Here is a 21018-nt window from a genome sequence, read left to right as displayed (position 1 = left end):
TTATGCTACTTCATCACCACAGCACAATTTTAATGGGATTGTATTTGATACTTTTTTATTAGCATATGTGATTTTTTCAGACTATGTGACACTGGGTGAAGAGGATACTCATAATTTAAATGAAAACACCCATCTTAAAATGCCCACCTCTTTCCAGCTATATGATCTCATTAATTTCATTAACGATTTTTATTTTGTCCAGTGACAGCTCAGTAAGGAGCTGGGAGCTGTTCCTTTGAGACTTCTCATTTCAGAAAATTACCTAAATCCACAGGAAGGAAGGACTTACAACATGTAGGAAGGAGTGTGCATTTCTTTCTGACTTATTTACTTAATACTGATGCAATCTTTTCTGGGGATGCCTTTTTCCCCCTTATAATGATTTTGCAGAATTTAAGTAAAAGTGCAAAGTAACATGGCCCTTGTCTAAATTACACAAAAGTCAGAGCTAAGTGGTCTGTAAATGACAGCGTAAATGGGGACATAAGCCTCTAATTAAGGCTCTGAAAAGAGAAAAATATTTAATTCAGTAAAGCATTAATGAGACTTTTATACATACGGTAGAATGCATCTAGCAATCTTGAAAATGGATATGCAATCACCAGTGAACTAAGTGGAGGTGTGCTACGTACATGGACTTGATATATGTATGGAAATCATTTTTCTATTATATTACCACAGATTGCAATAATTTAAATGCCTTAGGACCCTCAGAACTACATATAGCCTTAGTTTGTTAAGGGCAAAGGATGCTGGTATATTATGGTATAAGATGTTTTGGGTATTTCTGGCTGCACCTTGCGACACGCGGGATCTTAGTTCCCCAGCGAGGGATCGAACCTGCGCCCCCTGAGGTGGAAGTGCGGAGTCTTAACCACTGGACCTCCAGGGAAGTCCCTGGTATAAGATTTTTGAAGAATGATTTTATTCAGGAAAAAAACGTGATACGTAATGCATTATGTGCAGCTATTGTTTTCACCCAAAATAACTACTGTGAGAAGAATTCTCTGCGACACACTTTAAAAGAAGCAGAAAGCAAATTTACCTTGAGCCCCAGGAGGGGAAAATTCCCTTCAACTCTTGATTTTAAAAGGTTCATGGGTACTCACATCAATGTGCTATGGTATAAGAGTGTATCTCATTTTGCATCTAATTTCCTTTCTATACAGGCTGATAACATACAACGAATAGGTTTTCACTGCTGTTCTTTTACTAGTCCCCAAGGGGACTATGGCCAATGTCCTTTCTGAAATTAGTAATTTTAGTCCGATCCCCATTGCCGATTATAGAGGTGAAAAAAAATTGCATTTTACCTTTGAAAAAATGACTAGCTGTTCAACTATCTAGGTTCATAATAGTCCTCTATATGGAAAGCTTCCCAGCCTGACTAATTTTCCTCTTGCAGCTAACTAGAAAATTAGCTTATCCCTATGGATGATGTATATTTGGTGGTTAGGGAATCCTTGTACTTCACAGAGAACAATAAGAGTGTTTCTTGCAGATATTCTGGAAGGACCAAAGGAAACATTATTACACTGTAAAAGACTTCAAATGAGAGAAGAAAAGCAAGGCAAATTACTTTAGCATTAGGAAGTAATAAGAAAGTAAAAATGAAATTGTAAAAGCTAAACAGGTTCTTTTTCTTTTTGGTATTTCTGTGCAGTGAAGATATACCCCAAGCTGTCAGCACCATATTAGATGGGGCATAGTTAAATTGAGTGCCTCTGATAAGGGGCTCTGCCAGCCTATCAAAGTTTTAGATCAGTTGGATTGAATTTCTGGCATACTGCACATTTCCGCACGTTTATTCTCTCTCTTTCCTTTCAGTGACACTACAGAGGCAGCCTTAGACACACTTATAATTTGTGATTTTATAATGCAAGGGACATCTATGTTTTCAAGAAGGCATGATACCATGGAAGCCAAGAGCAAGAAGTGGGGAAAAGAAAAAAAAAAAGCTTTTGCAAAGAACATAGTCTGCATATGATTTCAGAGGGTTTGGAAAAGAAAAAAAAAAGAACTTAAAGCTCTTTAGGCTGTTTGGAAAAAAAAAAAAGCATTTAAATGTACATTTGTCTCAAATTAAAGTGAAACTCGAAGGAACCCTAAACATCAATAATAATTAAAAACTAGTAATGCCAATCACGATTACTTCTAAAATCTCCTCTACTCTTGAACCACTCCAGAAAAAAATGAGTAATTGCTTCATGTTTTCCCTAGGAAAATGGTAGCACATAGTATAATTTATAATCCCTTTTATTAGAGCCCAAAAGTATATGGATACAGGAATTCTGAAAAGATACTGTTTTTCGCTTGAGTGCTTTAAAATTTACATAAAGGAACAAGGAATATCACCAGACCAGTGATGCAAGAACAGAAAGAACATAAGGAGAGGAAGTTCAATTTAAGGTAATTTTAAAACAAAAATATTATTTGAAACTGGCATATCCTTGGGAAATATAAAAATGCCTTTTATTCATTTTTTTAAAGGAAATTACCCCCTGAGTTCTGGACCTCATAATTAAAACACTAAATGATAGGGAGTCAAGTTCCAAAAAGGATAACTTTCTTTTTTTTTTTTTCTCTTACATGTATTTTATTTTTTATTTATTTTTTAACATCTTTATTGGTGTATAATTGCTTTACAATGGTGTGTTAGTTTCTGCTTTATAACAAAGTGAATCAGTTATACATATACATATGTTCCCATATCTCCTCCCTCTTGCGTCTCCCTCCCTCCCACCCTCCCTATCCCACCCCTCTAGGAGGTCACAAAGCACCGAGCTGATCTCCCTGTGCTACGCAGCTGCTTCCCACTAGCTAGCTATTTTACATTTGGTAGTGTATATATGTCCATGCCACTCTCTCACTTCATCCCAGCTTACCCTTCTCCCTCCCCGTGTCCTCAAGTCTATTCTCTATGTCTGCGTCTTTATTCCTGTCCTGCCCCTAGGTTCTTCAGAACCTTTTTTTTTTCTTAAGACTCCATATATATGTGTTAGCATGTGGTATTTGTTTTTCTCTTTCTGACTTCCTTTACTCTGTAGGACAGTCTCTAGGTCCATCCACCTCACTACAAATAACTCAGTTTCGTTTCTTTTCACGGCTGAGTAATACTCCATTGTATATATGTGCCACATCTTCTTTATCCATTTATCTGTCGATGGACACTTAGGTTGCTTCCATCTTACGTGTATTTTAAATGATGAAAAGTTGTCCATGACAGTTACAGAAAATGGATGGAGTTACCTTTTTTGGAAGTTCCATTTATGTATATCTGTGTGTAAATCTGTGTGTGTGTACACACACACACTTTTTAACAAGAGTTAAATTAAACCCCCCACGAAAACTCATATGTGGGAAATGTTTAGTGGGCGTCCTCACTTATGGGAAAGCTCAACAAGATTTGAGAAGAGTCATGGGACATTCATATTAAAATAGGAAATACAGGCTGTCTTCAAATGGCTCCAATCTATATAAATCCAGGATGGAAGTCATGCAATTGTGAGACATCTAATCAGGATCGTTAGTTTTAAGTTCTTTTCCATTTTCGCGAAGCTCTTTCAAATGCTTTCTGCTTTCAACTTCTCTTGGGAGACCTAGCTCTCAATCCTTAAGGGTGAGCACGAAGCATGCGTATTTGGAATTTTAACGTGTCCTCTTTATGAGATCCGGATTCTAGTGACTTTGGTTCTAATATTTAAACTCTAAAATTCTATCAGCGTTAATCTCAGTTGAATCAAGCTACACTCATCTGCCCAAACCATCCTTTTTCCTCTCCCCTAAAGTATTACTAAAATAGAAGCCAACGGCTAGTATACTTTTTTAGATGTTTGAGGATAGAAGATCATCTAGTCCAGTAAAAAGAAAAGTATAAACCAAGGAAAGTACTGCCGTTGCCTTCAAAACTGGTACCCAAAGAGGATCAAAGATCAAAGATAATACCAAAAGCCTCAACATCTGCAAATCTCTATTTCTACCCCGCATTCTCCAAAACAATGTAGAAACTGTACTGTTTCACAGGAAAAAGCACCCCCTGATCACTTCCCCGAGACGGTTTCCACAGCGGCGATTTTGCATTTCAATTTCCAAAATCCAGCCTGATCCTCTGCAGATGACAATACTTTTGTGAGCTGAAATAACGTGCAAATTCTGCCGTTAATGTTGGAAATCACTCATTCCCGATTCACGGGCGGTGGTGAACGGGTCTGGATTTCTGACGTAACTAAGAAACTTGCAGCAACGGCCAAGCTTCTCACCCCAGCTTGCTGGAAACCCAAACAGCAGTCTGTCTCCATCTTTTAGAAGCTGATGGCATTCCCGGCCCAAGACCCCCGTGCCATTCTGCTGCCCCTCTGCTTTGTGACCATGTCGATGGCCTGGGGCCGGTAGTTTCGGAGCTCATTCCAGAGCTGGAATCTCTCCGTCCAGATTCACGATGGAACCAACAGATCAAGCAATCTTTTGTACAACCCAAGGTCCAGCTGTCTACCTTATCACGATCGATCGAGGTGTCTGAGGAATTAGGAATTCTTGGTTAGGCAGCTCGTCTATTGCAAACAGAAGAGAAAACCCTTCAGGGCAGCTGGTCAAGCCAAGAAGGAAAGGAACTTCACGGGAGTGATGAAGGCGGTTCTTGACTGGACGGAGCTTTTCTCAAAGCGATGGGTGGATTTTGAAGGCCTAAGATGGTTTCTGGTTCATTTGTGCTGAAGCAATTCCTCCTCCTGTTGTACTGGAAATAGCTGGCCGCTCCCAGGGTCCAGGGTCACCACCACCACGGACACGATAGGAGACACGATTTTTGCTATCATGTTGCCTTGTGGGTTGCTGAACGAGGGATAGCTGTCTGCGCCGAGGTGTTTCCGTGGCCGTCACGATGGGGGTGGCAGCTGCCGCCGCCTCCTGCGGGCGGCCTGGGCCCGGGCGGGTAGCGGCCGTCCTCGAGGTCCCTGTCGCTCAGGAAACCTGGGCAGCCTACAGAAGCCCCGATGTGCAGCCTGCACGGCGGACCATGCTAGCTCCGGGGCTAGCGCCCAGTCCCAGGACAGCCTTGATGTCCCAGCCGGGAGCATGGGGCACAGCTCCAGGCTCTGTCCCCTCTCCCTTGACCTGCAGCATCCAGGCCTGGTTCCAAGGATAAGTTTCTTAAGTCTTAACACCTTCTGTCTTAGGTAGGATAAGTCGGTGTTTACAACTTTAGGAAAAATGCTTAAATCAAATCATCAAAATAGCCAATGTTCTCCTAAATTGCTCTGCACTTTTATTTTTTACAATCATTTTCGTTCCTTTTTGCGTTGCTGGAAACGATGGAAAGCATCATCAGGACAAATTCCCAGCACAAGGGTGTAATTGGAAGATGACACTCGCAGCATCATTTGCCTGCACTGTGATTATACCATCCTTCTGAAAAGAGAACTACAAAGGCAGCGAGAGTGGAGGGAGCGAGGCCCATTCCGATCTAACTGCCGTCACTCCGCTACAGCGTCACCAAGATTTCCCTCTTTCTTCTCTTTGGCTTTAACCTTCCCTTTCCCCCGTACTCTCCTGCCTATATATTTTCATCAGCAAAGGGTAGACAGAACCCAACTAGCCCATCTCAGAACCTGACACTTCATAACCAGGATGGAAAAAGACTTACCAGGGAGCCTTTCGGTATTTCCATATCTGCTTTGGTTTTGATGTTCTTCTTGTGGGTTCCTTGAGTGCCGATAGAGCTGCCGGTGACACAAGAGCCCTGGGAGCTGCCCTTTAACACGCTCCTGCAGGAAACATTATTTGATCCACTTTCGGTCTGTTGAGCTGCTTTCTTATCAACTCTGCAGGTAGAAAGTGATTCCTCTGATCAATTACATTGCTCTTCTGCAATCGCTCTACTTTTCCCAATCCTTTAATGTTTAAAGTAACCTCCGTGTGTCTCTTTGTCTTTAAACCCTTGAGTGATAAGTGTGTCTCACTGGCCTTGGTCAAATCTTCATCTGCTATTCCAGTAGTGTGTCAATTTAGATTCGCTAATGCAATGATTTATTTTTATGACTGCTTGTGAGATGGCGGGTGTGTGTGTGAGGGAATAGAGTAAAAACCACTGGGGAATGACTGCTAAATATATTTCTGGCTTAAGATCAGCAGAATCTGTAATTACCTCTGGAAAGTTTCTAAGTTTGCTCGGTACGATCAGTGGGGTCAGCATCCTTTAAAAACGTATGTGTAGTTTTCTTCCATTTCATGCCATGTGGGTATATTCATGATTTCTACTGTAGGCTGGATTTCCATCAACCGTGATAAAACTTACCATTCTTTAATTTCAAAGACCACTGGTTTGGTTACCAAAGTAATGTGGACTAAATTACCATTTTATTGCTAACTTTTATTTCATTGTTTAAATTCTGGCTAATGTGTAAAAGATTGCTACGATGCATTTCTGCTTGTATGAGAAACATGCTTGACTGGTATTCAGTATGCAGGAAACAAACAACTCTCCCTGTTGGGGGGTGAGGAGAGGGTAGGGTTCTGCACTGCCCTCTACACTGCCACCCTCTTTGCCAACACGCTACCTGTTTAGGAGTTCCGTCATAAAGGTGTCTTTCGTTGCACACGGAACAGGGCTGGGTCTACTCCTCGATACAAACTTCACTTGGTCATAAATGTCTGGCGGTGTTTTCAGGTTATTTCTGTTTTGTAAACCACTGTCTGGACCATCTGCCAGCTCGATGTCCCTGTTAAGTTCATTCTCCATCTCGCATTGTAGCTCAGGCTTCTTTTTCTCTTTCTTTCTCTCTGATTTTAGCTGTTTGTTTCCAAACCCCAAACCTTTTGCATCTTTCTTTTCTGCTTTGGCTTTGGAGACATCCATCTTCCTGCTACTGAGAGCTGGCAGTCTGCTCCTCCGAAAACCGAACCAGCTGGCAAAAGAAGGCCCGGGCTTCGGCTTCGCGTCCACAGAGGTGGACTTTGTTTGCACTTGGCCCTTTTCCACATTTTCCTGAATGCACAACATGACCTTTTCTTCGATTGTGGGTGAGAGGGGGGCTTCTGGGCTCACAACACCGGTCCTGGTTGTAGACGTGTCTGGATACCTTCCAGAAGTTTCCAGCCTGGAGGTCCTGCTGGTTTCAAAACTGCTGGGATGCCGTGTCCTCCCCGGACTCTGAGGGGCTCCCGGGCCGTCTTTTGGGGTGGACGGGCGCCTGCCGTGGTCGCTGCCTGCTTCCTCTGGTGCAGTCACCCTGGCACCTTCTCCCTGGGCGTAGGCCGGCTGCTCTTCTGTTCCGGGTGGGGCGAGGGGCCCTTCGGATTTTGGAAGGATCCTCAAAGGCAACTTGCTTGGACTCCCGTGCTGGCTGCTGGAGCTGCCTGTACTCCCCAGGGAGCCCTGCCTGGAGGAAGGATGACCCAGGGGCCTCCCAGCACCGGGGAGAACGTCAGACACGGGGGCAGACGCGGTCTTGCTGGGAGCGCCTTCCGTGCAGGAGCTCTGCCGGGTGAGGGAGTTGCCCCTCTCAGCAGTGTTGGTAATAATCTGAGTCCGGACCTTGCCTGGCCCTTCCACGGAGGCCGTGGGGGGCTTGTCCCCTGAGTGAGCGCTGAAACTCTGGCTGCGGGCTTTGGCTCCGTTCATGCCTAGAGCTGGTTTTAGCAGCGGTTTGTTGGAGGACAGGGATCTCGTCACAGACTTGTTTTCTACCGCATCTTTTCCATCGGCCCCGGGCGTGCTACTTTCCAGTGACTCTGGCGTTGCTGTTTCGAGGGGAGGCCCTTCGGCCAAACTCTCCTGTGCTCGTAAACCCAGTGGAGACGCACTTCTTTCGCCTCCTGTGGTCTCAAGGCTGCTGGCGTTCCTGGAGGTCCCTGGCTTATCCTTGCTCACAGCCGCGGAACTTTTCGAGGCTTCGTTGAGGCTGTCTTTTTCATGTTTCCCTGGCACTGTAGAACTCTTCCTGAGCAACTGGGGAGACTTCATGAAGACTTTGAGCCCGACGGGGAGGCGAGTTTTCAGGCCTCTCTCATGAGGGCTTTGACAACCCTGCGGGCTGTTGTGGCTTTTGGAGGGTGCTGATGAGGGACTGCTAACCTGAGATGATGGCGACTCACTTACCCCTAAGAAGGCAGGCGTGGGGGGTGTGGGGACACTGTCATTCAACTGTCCTTTTCTCGCTGGAGACACACCTTTGGAAGACGGTATTTCCAGTGGCTCATGGGTAGGAGGACAGTTCTTGGGAGTCCGTAACCCTATGTCCGTTTGTGTGGTCCCAAGTGTTTGGTGAGGTGGGGTTTTGGGGACACTTCTCTTTGGGGAGACCTTTGGGGGCCCTGGGGCCATCCCAGCAAACGAGCTGGAGGGGCTGTGAGCAGGGCATCTGGTTTGGATCGCTGTTTCTGTGGAGGGCGGAGGGGGAGCGAAGACTGGCTTTTTGAAGGCCACAGAAGGTTTCTTCCCCTGCACTTCTGTCACGGTCTGATTAAAATAAATAATTGGAGCAGAGGATCCTTTCAGAGGGGGGGATTTCAATACCGTCCTCGCCGCCGCACTGGGGACCCCGCTTTCTGGCTTGGCCCATGAAGGTGACGACAGATAGTCGTAACTGGGCCTGGCGAGTAGGGACACCGACCTGCCTGGAGGGGACGGCAGGGAGGGCGATCTCAGCCCGGCCTCTGGCCCCGGGTCACAGTGTTTATCACTCGTGGGGGGCTCGCCACTGTCACTCGGCTGGGCGGGGGGCGTTGGCAGCAGCTGTGACGCTGGAATCTGACTCCTGGAGTACTGGGCCCAGTCCCTTCTGCTGAACATTTTGGAGCCGTGAGGGAGCTGGGTGGAGGGTTTTGGAATGTGTGAATCTGGCGGTAAAGCAAAGAGGGGCTCTGGGCCTTCAGACTTTTTGAACCGTGAGAGTTTCCCTGGAGCTGGTGATCTCTCAAGAGTCACTGGGCCAGCTGAGGGGACCGTGAGGGAGGCCTCAGGCTCCATTATCCTTGATTTCTGAGGTGAAGCCTTGCCCCTGGTTGGTATTTTTGTCAGACTTTTCTTCTGATAGATGCCCGTGGCCACAGAGGACCTAGAATGACTCTGGCGTGACGGAGCGTGTGTTGGTTTGGTCAGTCTTTGTCGCTGAGTGCTTTGCGTCACTGTCCCGGGGCGGAAGGATTCAGTGGGTGTCACGGCAACATCGTCTACTTCTTGTCTTGGAATGTTTCTCTCAGTTTCCTCTTCAGATCTCTTCAAGAAAGGATAGTCTCTAGCAGCAGCCCCTGGCTGTAAGTGAGCAATTCCCTGAGGTAAAAGTTCAGTGTGTTCTGTCTGGGGCCCAGCAGGGGCCTGATGGATGGAAATCTCCTTTCTGGTAACAGTGACCAGGCCAGTCTGGTGAGAGCTGAACTCAATGGGTTCGCCATCTTCTGCATCAAATATGACAGTAATACATTCTTCTGAGGAAGTCCGTTTTACAACCCTTTGCTGCTTAATGAAACTAAACGTCTTTGGCCTGCTCTCGAAGTGGACGGGCACTTGTTTATCTTCCTCCTCAGGAGACCCACGTTGAGATCTTCCGAATCCCACGTGGACGTCCAGGTTCTCCACAGACTTGTCGGCGTCCACAGTCAAAGACACGTCGGAAGGGCTTTTCTCATCACTGCTCTCTATGTGCAGCTCATCCAGGGTTTCGGTGTCATCAGTGTCTGAGAGCTGGAGACTGACAGACAGGCAGCCCTGGCTGTGCGGGTCCCTCTCTCTCTGTACCTGAGGCCCCTGCGCACTTGGGCACTGCTTCCGCTCCAAGGGACAGCTGCTAGCACAACTGGTCAGCTTCTCGGGCCTTTCCCAGGGGTAGACGGAGGAAGTGACTTCTGAACAGTGTCTGCCATTCAGCTCCCAGCCAAAGAGACTGTCAGAAACACTGTGGGTTAATTTACAACCGTGCAGCCTGCAGCCCTGGTGCGGAACTGCCTGGAGCGAGGCTAAGGAGGAAGGGTCCTCTTCGGCATCGTCGTGAGAATCTGTGTCGTAAGCAAATGCCTTGTGGGGCTCCTTGCAGGGGCTCCCCGTGTCCGTGGGTTTGCAGGGGGGATATTCCTTGAGGCTGCTACTTTTAATTCCTGGTGAGTAGATTCCTTCATTGGAGTTCATGCAATCTTTATAACCCCATTTGGTTATCACTGATGGGGGTTCAAGTAACACTTTTCTCTTCTGGAGCTTTCTGAGTCCTTCCAAAATGTGGCTTTCCTTGATGCGAGTCGGAGGTAGTTCATCTGTGGGACTAGCAAAGCCACTTGGGAGCGAAGAGTCAATACTTAACCTTTTGTCCCAATTCTGTGATGACTGCTAGGAGAGAAAAGGAGACATGAGAAATGATTGAGCTCTGTGGATCACCAATTTATAAAAGGAAAAGGCCATCATTAAACTTAATTCGTTCTAGTGGTTGATAAATATTCACATATAAATGCATTTATTCATTAATTAATTCAAACTAATTCATTAACTACACAGTGATTCTCTACCTTGCCAGGTCCTGAGCTAAGCAGCATATGATATAGATAAGTAGAGGATGAGGACCCTGCTTTCAAGGAGCATGCAACCCCCAGGAGGAGTTGAGCTCAAGGAACCATAAGTCAAGGGATCATATGAGACATACAGGGGTAGCAGGTACTCCAGAATTTCAGACGAGGGAGACCACATGTCTGTTTGGAAAAGAAACACAAAAAGCATATAAGTTTCCTTTTCTTTTCTTTTCTTTTTTAAAAAAATAAACCTAGCCCTAGAAAGAGAGATAGGTTTGCCTTAGTTTAAAAGTAGAGGAAATGATTTCCAGGTAGCAGAAATGGGAGGGCAAAGACCTGAATTGGAAAAGTATGCTTAAGGAACACTTAGGGAGTAACCAGAAGACACTATGGCTCACTGCTCAGTGTATACGGCAGGTAAAGAGGGTAAATGGAAAAGTGAGTTGGTCCCTGCCTTTACGGTCCCTTCCATTCTAACGACTGAAAGTTAGAATGCCATGTGGCTTCATGACTTTACTCATTGATAGGCAGTGAACATCTGTGAAATGTTTACACAGATAGAGCAGCTGGGCATTTGCTGTTAGAACTCATAGCAATGGTTCACCTACTAACTTCAAAAGGTCAATTTCCTGTTCTTCGTATTTCTCCAAATACAAGTGTTAGTTCTGGAGAAGTGACCGAGAAATGACATAGAAAAAAACATGGCATTCTACTCAGACATTCATATTTATCAAATTACTGCTAGCAAGAAACAGAATGGCAGAGGAGGAAGCTTACATTGACCAAGCATTTGCTGTGTACCAGCCCCTGACCCGGTGCTTTGATTTAATTTTCAGAACAATACCATGAGGGAGACATTATCAGTTCTATTTTACTAGGCGGGAAAGTGAGATTCAGCAAGATCTGTCCTTTGGAGATCACATAGTTAAGGAACAGCTGGAGCAAAGGTTTGAACTCTGGTCTCCTGGGTCCTTCCTATGACTCATTTCTGAAGTGGCTGTGTGGAGATCTGAACCCAGGCAATCTGGCTCTAGAGACTGCACCATCAATCTGGATGCAATACTGCTGGAATGAAGCTTAGCCTCTGTTCTACCCTCTATATTAGCCAAAGTCATAATAGAGACCATAGGTTATTCCAACACCCCTCTTTTGAATGGAACTTGCGGAGTTTAATCACAAACCGGCACTCAGGGAAACTGGGAGGCTCTGAACTAATGACTTTTTTCTTTTAAAAGGCTATATAATTAACGATGAAGAACGTCTATGAATGAATCTGGTGGTTTCGGATGTGCACTCTGCACCAGTCTTGGCTAAGAGTACAGCTCCTGTTGGCATCTCCACACCAACTGCCCCGCTGCTCCAGGACTCTGAACACCTGAGCGCTCATAAGCAGAGGTCAACTCCATGTCAGAAACTTGCCTTGGAATCTCAGCTTTTTAGTAAGCTGTGAGCATCTGCTTACATCTAAAACTTCCTCATAAAAATTTTATGATTGTTAAAAATCATAAAAATCTTGTCATCAACAATATGTCTTGTTTATTTTTTATATGCATATTGGTTTTAAGTCAAATTATATATTCTCTTTGGAAAATTCTCCAGGGTCCGAAGTTGCTGTGCATAGATTCTATTTTGGTGATGCTTCCCCTTCCCCCTCCTCTTCTGCTGCGCCATTAAAAGCTCCTTCGGAGATCAGAAGAAACCCCTTCAGTAAGTCTGGGTGTTACAGACTGACCAGTGAGCAGACTGCCACAGCTTGGGTTTCTAAGAATTTCCATGATCCTGATGTCACGTTCACAAAAAGGAAGAGAAGCCAGGCAAAAGCACCCTCTTAGAGCTTGAAAGGGACAGATTTGTTCCTGCCATAGATGTGCTCTGTGTCTGCCTACCCACTTCCCTTCTGCCTCCCCGCAGCCTGCCCGTGCTGCGGTCTGCGTCATCCCAGGGCCCAAGGCTGCAAACCTCCCAGGGCCCTGGCTCCCCACTCTGTGAGATTAGCCACATTCCTCCAACAGTTTTCCAAAGGAGGTCATGGTATTTAATAGCTGGAGAAAGGTTGAGGATAATCTTGAAACTTGAAGAAAAGCATGAATCTCCTATGGGGGAGATGGTGGGACGAAGCTGGCATTTCATATTGGCGGCTTCATTCTTTGCAGGGAAAAGTCAGAAGAGAGTTGCTCTGGGGAGCAGGGCAGCTGGCTGAAAGATGCTGCTGCTAAGGTAGGAGCCTCGGTTTAATGCCCACAGTTCTTTCCTATTTCTTGACTGGACAACAGTTTTACACATTCTTTTTTTTTTTAAATGACATTCTTGGTCTTAATGGAAACAAACCCATCCCAACAACTGGGACTCCTCCACGTTTTAGGCTGATTCAAGGAGGTCAGTCTAGCGGAATGGTTAAGGTTCTGGAACCAACTGCCCAGCTCTGCTTACTGGCTATGAGACCTTGGGATGGATATTTAATTTCTCAGCACCTCAGTTTACTTCTCTGTGAAATGGAGGAAATAGGAGAACCCACTTAATAAGCTAGCACGAGCATTAAATGAGCTAGTACTTATGAAGAGCTGACAAAGCTGACATGTGGTCATTACTCAATAATACAAGCCAGATTCCTCCATGGAGGGCAGGCCAGTGCATTTCATGTAGGCTTCCCTTCTGTTTCTACACAAAAAAATATTAAAAAAAAATACTTATGAACTACTAAAGAACCATTGGTCATATATTTGTTATTACATAGGTTAATATTATATTCACATTCAAATTTTTATTGTATGAATTTATTATGTAAGTTAATACTAAATGAGTACCTGGTACATGGTAAGAACTTAAGAAGTTCCTTAAATAATATCAACTTAAAATGTCTTCAAGACTTCTTCCCTGGTGGCCCAGTGGTTAAGAATCACCTGCCAATGTAGGGGACACGGGTTCAAGCCCTGGTCTGGGAAGATCCCACGTGCTGCGGAGCAACTAAGCCCGTGCGCCACGACTACTGAGCCTGCGCTCTAGAGTCCGCGAGCCACAACTACTGAAGCCCGTGTGCCACAACTACTGAAGCCCGCACGCCTAGAGCCCTTGCTCCGCAACAAGAGAAGCCACCGCAATGAGAAGCCCGCGCACCGCAACGAAGAGTAGCCCCTGCTCGCCGCAACTTGAGTAAGCCCGTGCGCAGCAATGAAGACCCAACGCAGCCAAAAATAAATAAACAAATAAAAATAAAATAAAATAAAATAAAATAAAATAAACTGTCTCCATGAGACTGGGTCTAGTTTGCTGGATCCCTGAGAATTAGGACTTTTCTCTGGGAGATGTGGCAGGCACGCTGGTACTCCACAGCCATTTTGAGATGGGACACTGTTAAATCTCCAGATGATGGCTAACGGAGTGTGTATGAAGTGTCTTAAGAACCTTATTTCTCCTCTTTCAGGGAAGAGATGTCCCTAGGATATCGAGGGTTGTTCTAACTGGAAAAATTTCAAGGAAGAAAGAAAAGAAAAGAAAAGAAAAAAGGCTCAGAGAGAGAGAGAAAGAGCTGTGAATGAAAAGAGCAGAGCAGGGGGCTCTGGGAGCCAGCAATATTCAGAGACAAAGAGAGGGAACATCCCCCCCCACCCTACCACCTCCCCAGTCTGCTAAGGGCCAGGTTCCTAGCAGTCATTATTCAGAACTCCGAACAGCTCCTTAGAAGGAGCAATTCTGATAACACCCCAGCCTCCGCACTTTGCACTGTAAGTCTGAGTCCAAGGGAATAAGCTCTAAATTCAAGCTTGCAATCTTGTTCTGAGTTCTTGTTCAGAGTATGAAAAACCTCCTCCCTCACCCAAATTTTCTGGCAGTTATGGAATTTCCCTGGTTTCTTTTGCTTCTGAAGTCATAAACTAAATTTATACAGATGACAGAAAACCGATCTCCAAATATTCGAATTCAGGGCTTCCATTCTCCTGTACTCTTTGTTTCTCTTTAACATTAGGAAACTGCAGAAACAGCGATTCCAGATTCCTGGCTTATACCAGTGTGCAAAGATGTTTATTCAAATCGTGAAGGAATCTTCAGCTGGGTGAGCCCACTTTACAGATGGAGTCATTCCAGCCGTAAGAGTTATTTAAAAATCTGGTAGAGGAACTCCTGGCATCTAAGTAGAGACATGCTCGACTTTCACTGAAGCCATAGCGCTTGTCATCTACCATGGAATTCTCCCTCTCTACTGTGCCACCCTCTAACTTACAGCCATAATATTAGTGTTTTAGGAGGCTATTGCCTTGATTAAAGGTCAATATAATACATGCTATTTTTGAGCAGTAAACTCCTACAAAGCTAATGATACTTCCAGACCTTTCGGCCATCCATTCGGAGAGAATGCACCGCTCTCCCTATTCTCTAGAAGAAAACCTTTTCTTTGAGTTCTCACGGGATGCTCAGTCTGGAATGACTTGGCACGTGGGCAAGTCCACTCTCGTTTGCAGCGGACATTAACAAGTCTCTCTGAGCATCACAGGCACGATGTCCATAAAACTACCTGAAAATGTCTTAGTCGGTCTGAAGCGTGGTCAGTTCCATTAGGCCAGGGCTCCAGTTCCAACTCGATATAAATCTGGGAATTCGGTGGGCTCCACCGAAGCACAGAAGGGAAAATGTCTTTCTCTCCCAAACTCCCTCCCATGATGGCCTCGTCATCTGAGGTTGAATCATCACGCCACTTCTCACTGGCTGTGTGACTTCTAGCAAGGAACTTAACCGTCTCTAGCCAATTTCCTCTTCTATGTGATGGGGAGAAGTGTAAACAAACAAGAACTCAGCAAATGGTCATTTCCTTCTTCGCCTCCCTCCCACCTTCCGCCTTCCTACCGGAAGAGGCTTCTTTTCTGGTTCTCTCTGACGCTGCAGTGCCCTGAAAGGAGCCTTACCCTTTTCCTGAGGTTCTTCCCATCATGCCACGTGTAGGAGGAGCCGCTGGAGTATTCGCTGCAGGCGCTCGAGAGAGACAGCTCGCTGCTGCTACAGCTGCTTCGAGTACAGAGATGACCGTGGATGGCAACCCCCATGCCAGGGCGTTTCAAAGCAGGGGTTCCTGATTTTGTGTTCAGCTGGCATTCCTAAAAAAAGCAGGACAGCTCTGAGCGAGGACTTTGCTAAGGGAGAGAGGAAATCCCAGCTCAACATCATAATGAGGTAGGAGCGAATACAGCACTGTGGTTAGAAACACAGACTTTGGGGTCGACAGACTAGGGGTTCAAATCTTGGCTATGACTCTGACTAACATGCCTGGGAAATGATGTCATCTTTTAGAGCTACATTTTCTTTTTTAAAAAGTGAAGAATAATAATACCGCGCACCGTTTAGGGTCACTGCAAGGACCAAGTGAGTTTCTAGATGAGAAGCATACAGCATAGGATCTGGCCTAAGCAGCTGCTCACTTATTATGAGCTGCCATCATCGTTAGGCAGAAATACGACACTGGGAGTGTTCCATTTTATCCAGTCATGCTGGTTAAAGAATCAGATCAATATCAAGACATGACTTTAATGCTACAAAAGGAAGAAGGCAGAGCAGCATCTTTGGCTTAAGGGTTCAAGAGCATGGGCCCTGGACTGGAGTCTAGCGACCTGGCTCTCAGGCTACCAGTGCCACCAGATATGAGATATTGAGAAAGAAAGCATTTAACTTCCATGGACCTTACTGTCTTCTGCTGTAGGGTGGGACAGTTCTCCCAGATCACTCTTATAATCCCTACGGCTCTGATAACATCATTATAAGTCTGGGATCGAATGCCCAGGAAGCCATGTACTGTAATGGAACACCAAACCTGGGAATCATGAGGCTCTGTTGTAAAGATCCTAGGACTCTTCCTATCAGTTGGCTATCCAAATGGTAAAGATTCTCACATCAAACAGATCTGGGTCCCGCACAGAAGGATCCAAGCAGCTAGAATTCTAGTGGGTCTGCGTAAGGCACAGGTGACAAAGCTGTAGACACCCCAGAACGTCGTGACAGCCACATTATAGGCCCCTAATGTAACAGATGAAGCTCCCCTAACTGGACAGGCTAAATTAATTTAGCATCCCGCTCACAAGAATGGGATCTCTCCATTACAGTCTCATTCCTGTCCCCTATCTAGAAAAGCTTTGTCTCAGAAACTCATTGATGGGAAACCATCTGTCTTTGTGTCACTGGCGGAATGGCAAGTCTCTTACTTGTGCAATCTATTGACCCTTTATGGCTGCCTTTAGTACTTGGGTACGTATCACTGTTCTACAAATGCAATTCCAACTGACGATGACTAAACACTAGCTTGGGGAAGGAAGGTAATGCTGTTCTGGGAGCACTCGTGGTCAATAGGAAATCCCTGCATCGGTACAGAGGGCATGTTTAATCTGCTGTCTAATCAATATCCATAATGCTTAATAATGTTAGATTTTCAATATCAGGCATCTGCCTTGCTATCGATACTTCATTTTGGCTGCACGATAATCTCTTTAAGTGATCTGAAAATGCCAAGGAACTTTACTACTCTATTTTCCCCCCTGAAATTTGGCTCTAAATACCACTGAAAGGAGAAAGTCGTCTTAAAATCCAGCTTTCAGCAATACTTATTGATTTATGACCTCATTTACTGCCAGATGTAACTTAGTTAACGGGAGTTCACGTTTGTATCTCAACAACGACCCTCTGCCCGTGGTCCCAATGCACAGGAGCACGATGCAGTTAGGCCTCAGGCACGGCACACACATCTGGAACATGCCCTGAACAGACCTGCAGAAATACCACATCATGAGGCACTTGTACTTGTGCGTCTTCTCTTTTCTCCGTCCCATTCTCTGGTATTTTGCTGTTTGGTTCAGCAGGGTGGTGGCTTTTATTTAGGACTACCTCTGCTCTGAAACTTGCGTCTACTATCCGGAGAGAGATCACATCCATGTCCTTTGAGGCCATCCGATCTAAACTTCTCCCATGGCTTTTTTCACACCCTGCACACGTGTCAGTCACCGTTTATATTCTACCTTTTCCCAAAGTACTGAAGCTTATCTGTGATTTCTGTCTTTCCTATCTATACCTTCCCGCCTCACCTATCAAAATACTGTCTATTTTTACAACTCAACTCAGTTCCCAGGCCTCTATTTAACAAATAAGCTTCCTTGCCCAGTTGTCACACATGTGTGCACCTCGATACAGATGTTGGATTAAGATGACAGGACTAGAACTCAGAAGATGAGCTGGAGGAGGGAGGCATTGTTGCCTCTCCCTTGACCTTGAACTTGAGATGCCCAGATGTGATGGAGGACACGGTTGGGAGGTGGGGAAGGCCCATCAATGTCATGTGGGTCAGGCAGGGCTGGGGTAGTTATGCACAGAAGTGTCCTCTAAGCCGGGCTTTTCATCCTTTCATGGGCACAGAAGTCATCCCCGATCTTGTTAAATACAGACGTTGATTCAGTAATTCTGAGGTGGGGTCTGAGATGTAGTATTTTAAGAAATTCCCAGGTGCTTTGATGCTGCTGGCCCAGGGCCTGTGCTTTGAGTAGAAAGCCCCTAGCCTAGGAGGAGCGATGAGAGATGATTACCTCTCATGTGCATTACTTGGTAGCAAGTTGTGTGTCTCACAGTGTGACCTGGGCTATACTGAGGAGGATGAAAGGAGTGGTGAGAGCCCTCCCTTGGAGCAGTGTACTGGGGAGTGTGTGTGTGTGTGTGTGTGTGTGTGTGTGTGTGTGTGTGTGTGTGTGTGTGTGTGTGTGTGTGTGTGTGTGTGTGTGTGTGTGTGTGTGTGTGTGTGGATGTGGGTGTGGGTGTGGGTGTGGTGGGGTGATTACAGAGTAATTCTTTGCCAAGAAGAGGAAGGGGCGAGTCCTCTCTACTGGTAAATTCTCCCACCTTTCCCTGACCTTGGGCAACCAATGTTGGAATTTAATAAGGGACCCAGAATCTCTGACATCATGGCTGAAAAGTGAGCTCCTCTGTCCTGAAGTTTCTTCCCTCATCAGCACGTGATTATCATGTAGGATTCCCTGCTCCAATAAATAACTGTTCTGTGATTGAGCGGCTGAACACCAAGGCCACTTATAAGGTTTAACTCCTGGCTCTCTCACTGGGCTAACTCTTTGACCTTGGGAAAATTATTTAACTCCTCCATGCCTCAGTTTCCTTCTTTCTACCTAGAGATAATGAAAGCACCTACCACATAAGATCAATGTGAAGAGTGAACAGCCCCTGCCAATTAGCAGTAGTTCGCTTAATGATACTTAGTAACTATTAGTGACAGCAAAACTTAGTAACTGTCAGGTTTTACTACTATTACTAAAAATGTTTCTTTTTTAAATATGTGTGTGTCTTGGCTTTTCAACAAAATTATACTTTATAGCCTCCCTAAGGGACCATGCATTACACTTCTTAATATGCCATCATGGTCTTACACATGGGCGCTGTGATGAGAAACAGCCAGAAGTGTGTGTACTTTATTTCCACGGGTCACTGACGTGACCTTCTGTAGAGACACACCAGTAGGCACTTTGCTCTATTCTCATTCTCCACCTTCGCCATGTTCTTCTGTGGCCGTGGCACGTGGCCAAATACTTAAGAACACAAGAGGGATAAAGCAGCGGAGACCTCGTTATGGCTCCTAACTGTTAGCAGCTACTGTGTTACGTACATTTTATATATTATCTTATTTAATCCTCACTACAACTCTCAGAAATAGAAAAAAATCATCATTTTTTCTCATTTTCCAGAAGGGGAAGCTGAGGCACTGAGGTGTTCAAATCTTGTCCAAGGTCACCCAGTCAATACAACATTCTGATGTCAGGCCCAGGTCCCAGCCTCTATGAGATAGCTCCAAGTAAGGCCCCTGACAATCAGCAGAACTCCTGCACGTATACAGACTTCCTTCCAAAACATCCTCCTGAGAAGAGTCGTAATTAGTAATAGATAATGACTATCATTAAAATTCTTCTTTGCCACAAGATGTATGTTGTTTCCGTTGCAACATTATCTTAATTGTGTTGATTTAATTGGCAAAGCATACCACTTACACTATTCAAAGTGTCTTTTTCCCATAGTGTATTTTAGATTACCACCTTGAAGCACTCATATGCTTTAACATCCTTACTATGAGAAATGCAATACAAAATCCATAATTTTAGTTAAAAAAAGGAGAGAGACACAGAGAATGAAGGCAAGGATTTCTTGGATAAAAACTGCAACTTAAAAAAGTTCCTGATCTTAAGGCCATATTATAGATTGGATGCCATTAAGGTCTTCATGAATGTTTAAAGCGACAGCATTCCACTGACATTTAATTCCAATCTAACTTGAGAATATTTACCTTCGATATAGACTCTCCTAGCTACACTTATAAAATTATACAGTAAAATAAAAGGCCAGTCATCCACAAATGTGCATCTGTCATTGTTTTAAGCCTAACACTTTGCATTATATATTTATTTGGCTCTTGTGTTTTTCAAGATACTTTCTTTATGTCAATGAGAGTTAAAAACCACGCTGGTTAAAGTTTTGCCAAATAAGCACAAAGATAACCCTAGCTGAAGAAAAAAAAAGTACAGACCATGAATTTTTAAAAGTTCATACATAATATATCATAAAAGTAGGATGAGTAATATGGGACATGGGCTTTAATAAAAAGCTCCTTGGCCATTTCTCAGAGACTTTGAGATGTAATCAATACCCAAAAAGGTATCTTGGGGACGAGGCAAGATTTATGATATTTTTGCCGAGAGTGACACTTTCTGCTTACTTCATCAGCTGGGGGACATGATATTGAATTGCAGAGAACACAAGAAAGGAAAGTATTTTTAATCTGCCTGACAGTGCTTCAAGGATGCGCTTTATGGTTCACTTGTGACATCATTTCTGATGCAAGGAAGGAAAAGAACAACCTGAACAAGTGTTCTGAAGGCGACAGGGAAACTCACGTGCATTTCAACATCAGTTCGTGAGTGCGTCAGACTCCGGCTTCTTTCCACATCTGAGAGCAAATCCCCGGTTGAAAGATCTAAGATGCGTGAGTGAAGTTTCTGGGTAAAAACAGGCAGAAATTTTGAACAGTGTTCATTTAATTGTTTGTTTCAAATCTTGCCTTGGACAGGTAAATCTCAAAAGAGTTGACATTTCTAGATTAGATAACATATCCTAACTCAAAAAAGTTTATCTGAGTTTATCAGTGTTCTATATATACACATGTGCAATTACACATTATAAACAATAATCACACTTTCACAGTCTGTCGGTATGTGTTGGAAAATAAGTAGTAAGGAAAAAGAAACAGCAAGAAAAATGTGAATACCCCAATACACTTATTGGCTTTTGATACTAACATTAAATTAACTTTTGATATTCACATTAAAAGCACTCACCATGTTAACCTTATTATGTTGAGTAGTGGTTAAAATCTGAGCAAATGATTATAAAAGTGACCTTATTTCTAAACAGCACTGATCTTGTGACATCTTCCCTTGCACACATTTTAACTCAAAGTCATTAATGTCATCTGTTAGGAACAATTAATGTGAATAGAAAATAATT

General features: G+C 44.5%; 1 protein-coding gene and 1 pseudogene across 1 annotated transcript in view; both read right to left on the bottom strand.

Moving 5' to 3' along the window:
- NCKAP5 (NCK associated protein 5) overlaps positions 1–21018 on the bottom strand; it is a 1037966-nt gene that overhangs the window by 89923 nt on the left and 927025 nt on the right. Inside the window, exons 11-14 of the mRNA XM_060151527.1 lie at positions 20409–20510; positions 15390–15578; positions 6555–10315; positions 5642–5819 (exon numbers count right to left, since the gene is read on the bottom strand). Coding sequence (XP_060007510.1) covers positions 5642–5819; positions 6555–10315; positions 15390–15578; positions 20409–20510 — 4230 coding nt within the window. The remainder of the gene's footprint in view (positions 1–5641; positions 5820–6554; positions 10316–15389; positions 15579–20408; positions 20511–21018) is intronic.
- On the bottom strand, positions 3939–5455 carry LOC132521923 (glycoprotein Xg-like; annotated as a pseudogene).

Source organism: Lagenorhynchus albirostris, chromosome 6 (assembly GCF_949774975.1).
Source record: "Lagenorhynchus albirostris chromosome 6, mLagAlb1.1, whole genome shotgun sequence".
Taxonomy (NCBI): domain Eukaryota; kingdom Metazoa; phylum Chordata; class Mammalia; order Artiodactyla; family Delphinidae; genus Lagenorhynchus; species Lagenorhynchus albirostris.
Note: the sequence above shows the minus strand (reverse complement) of the source record. Positions and strands in the feature narration are given on the sequence as shown.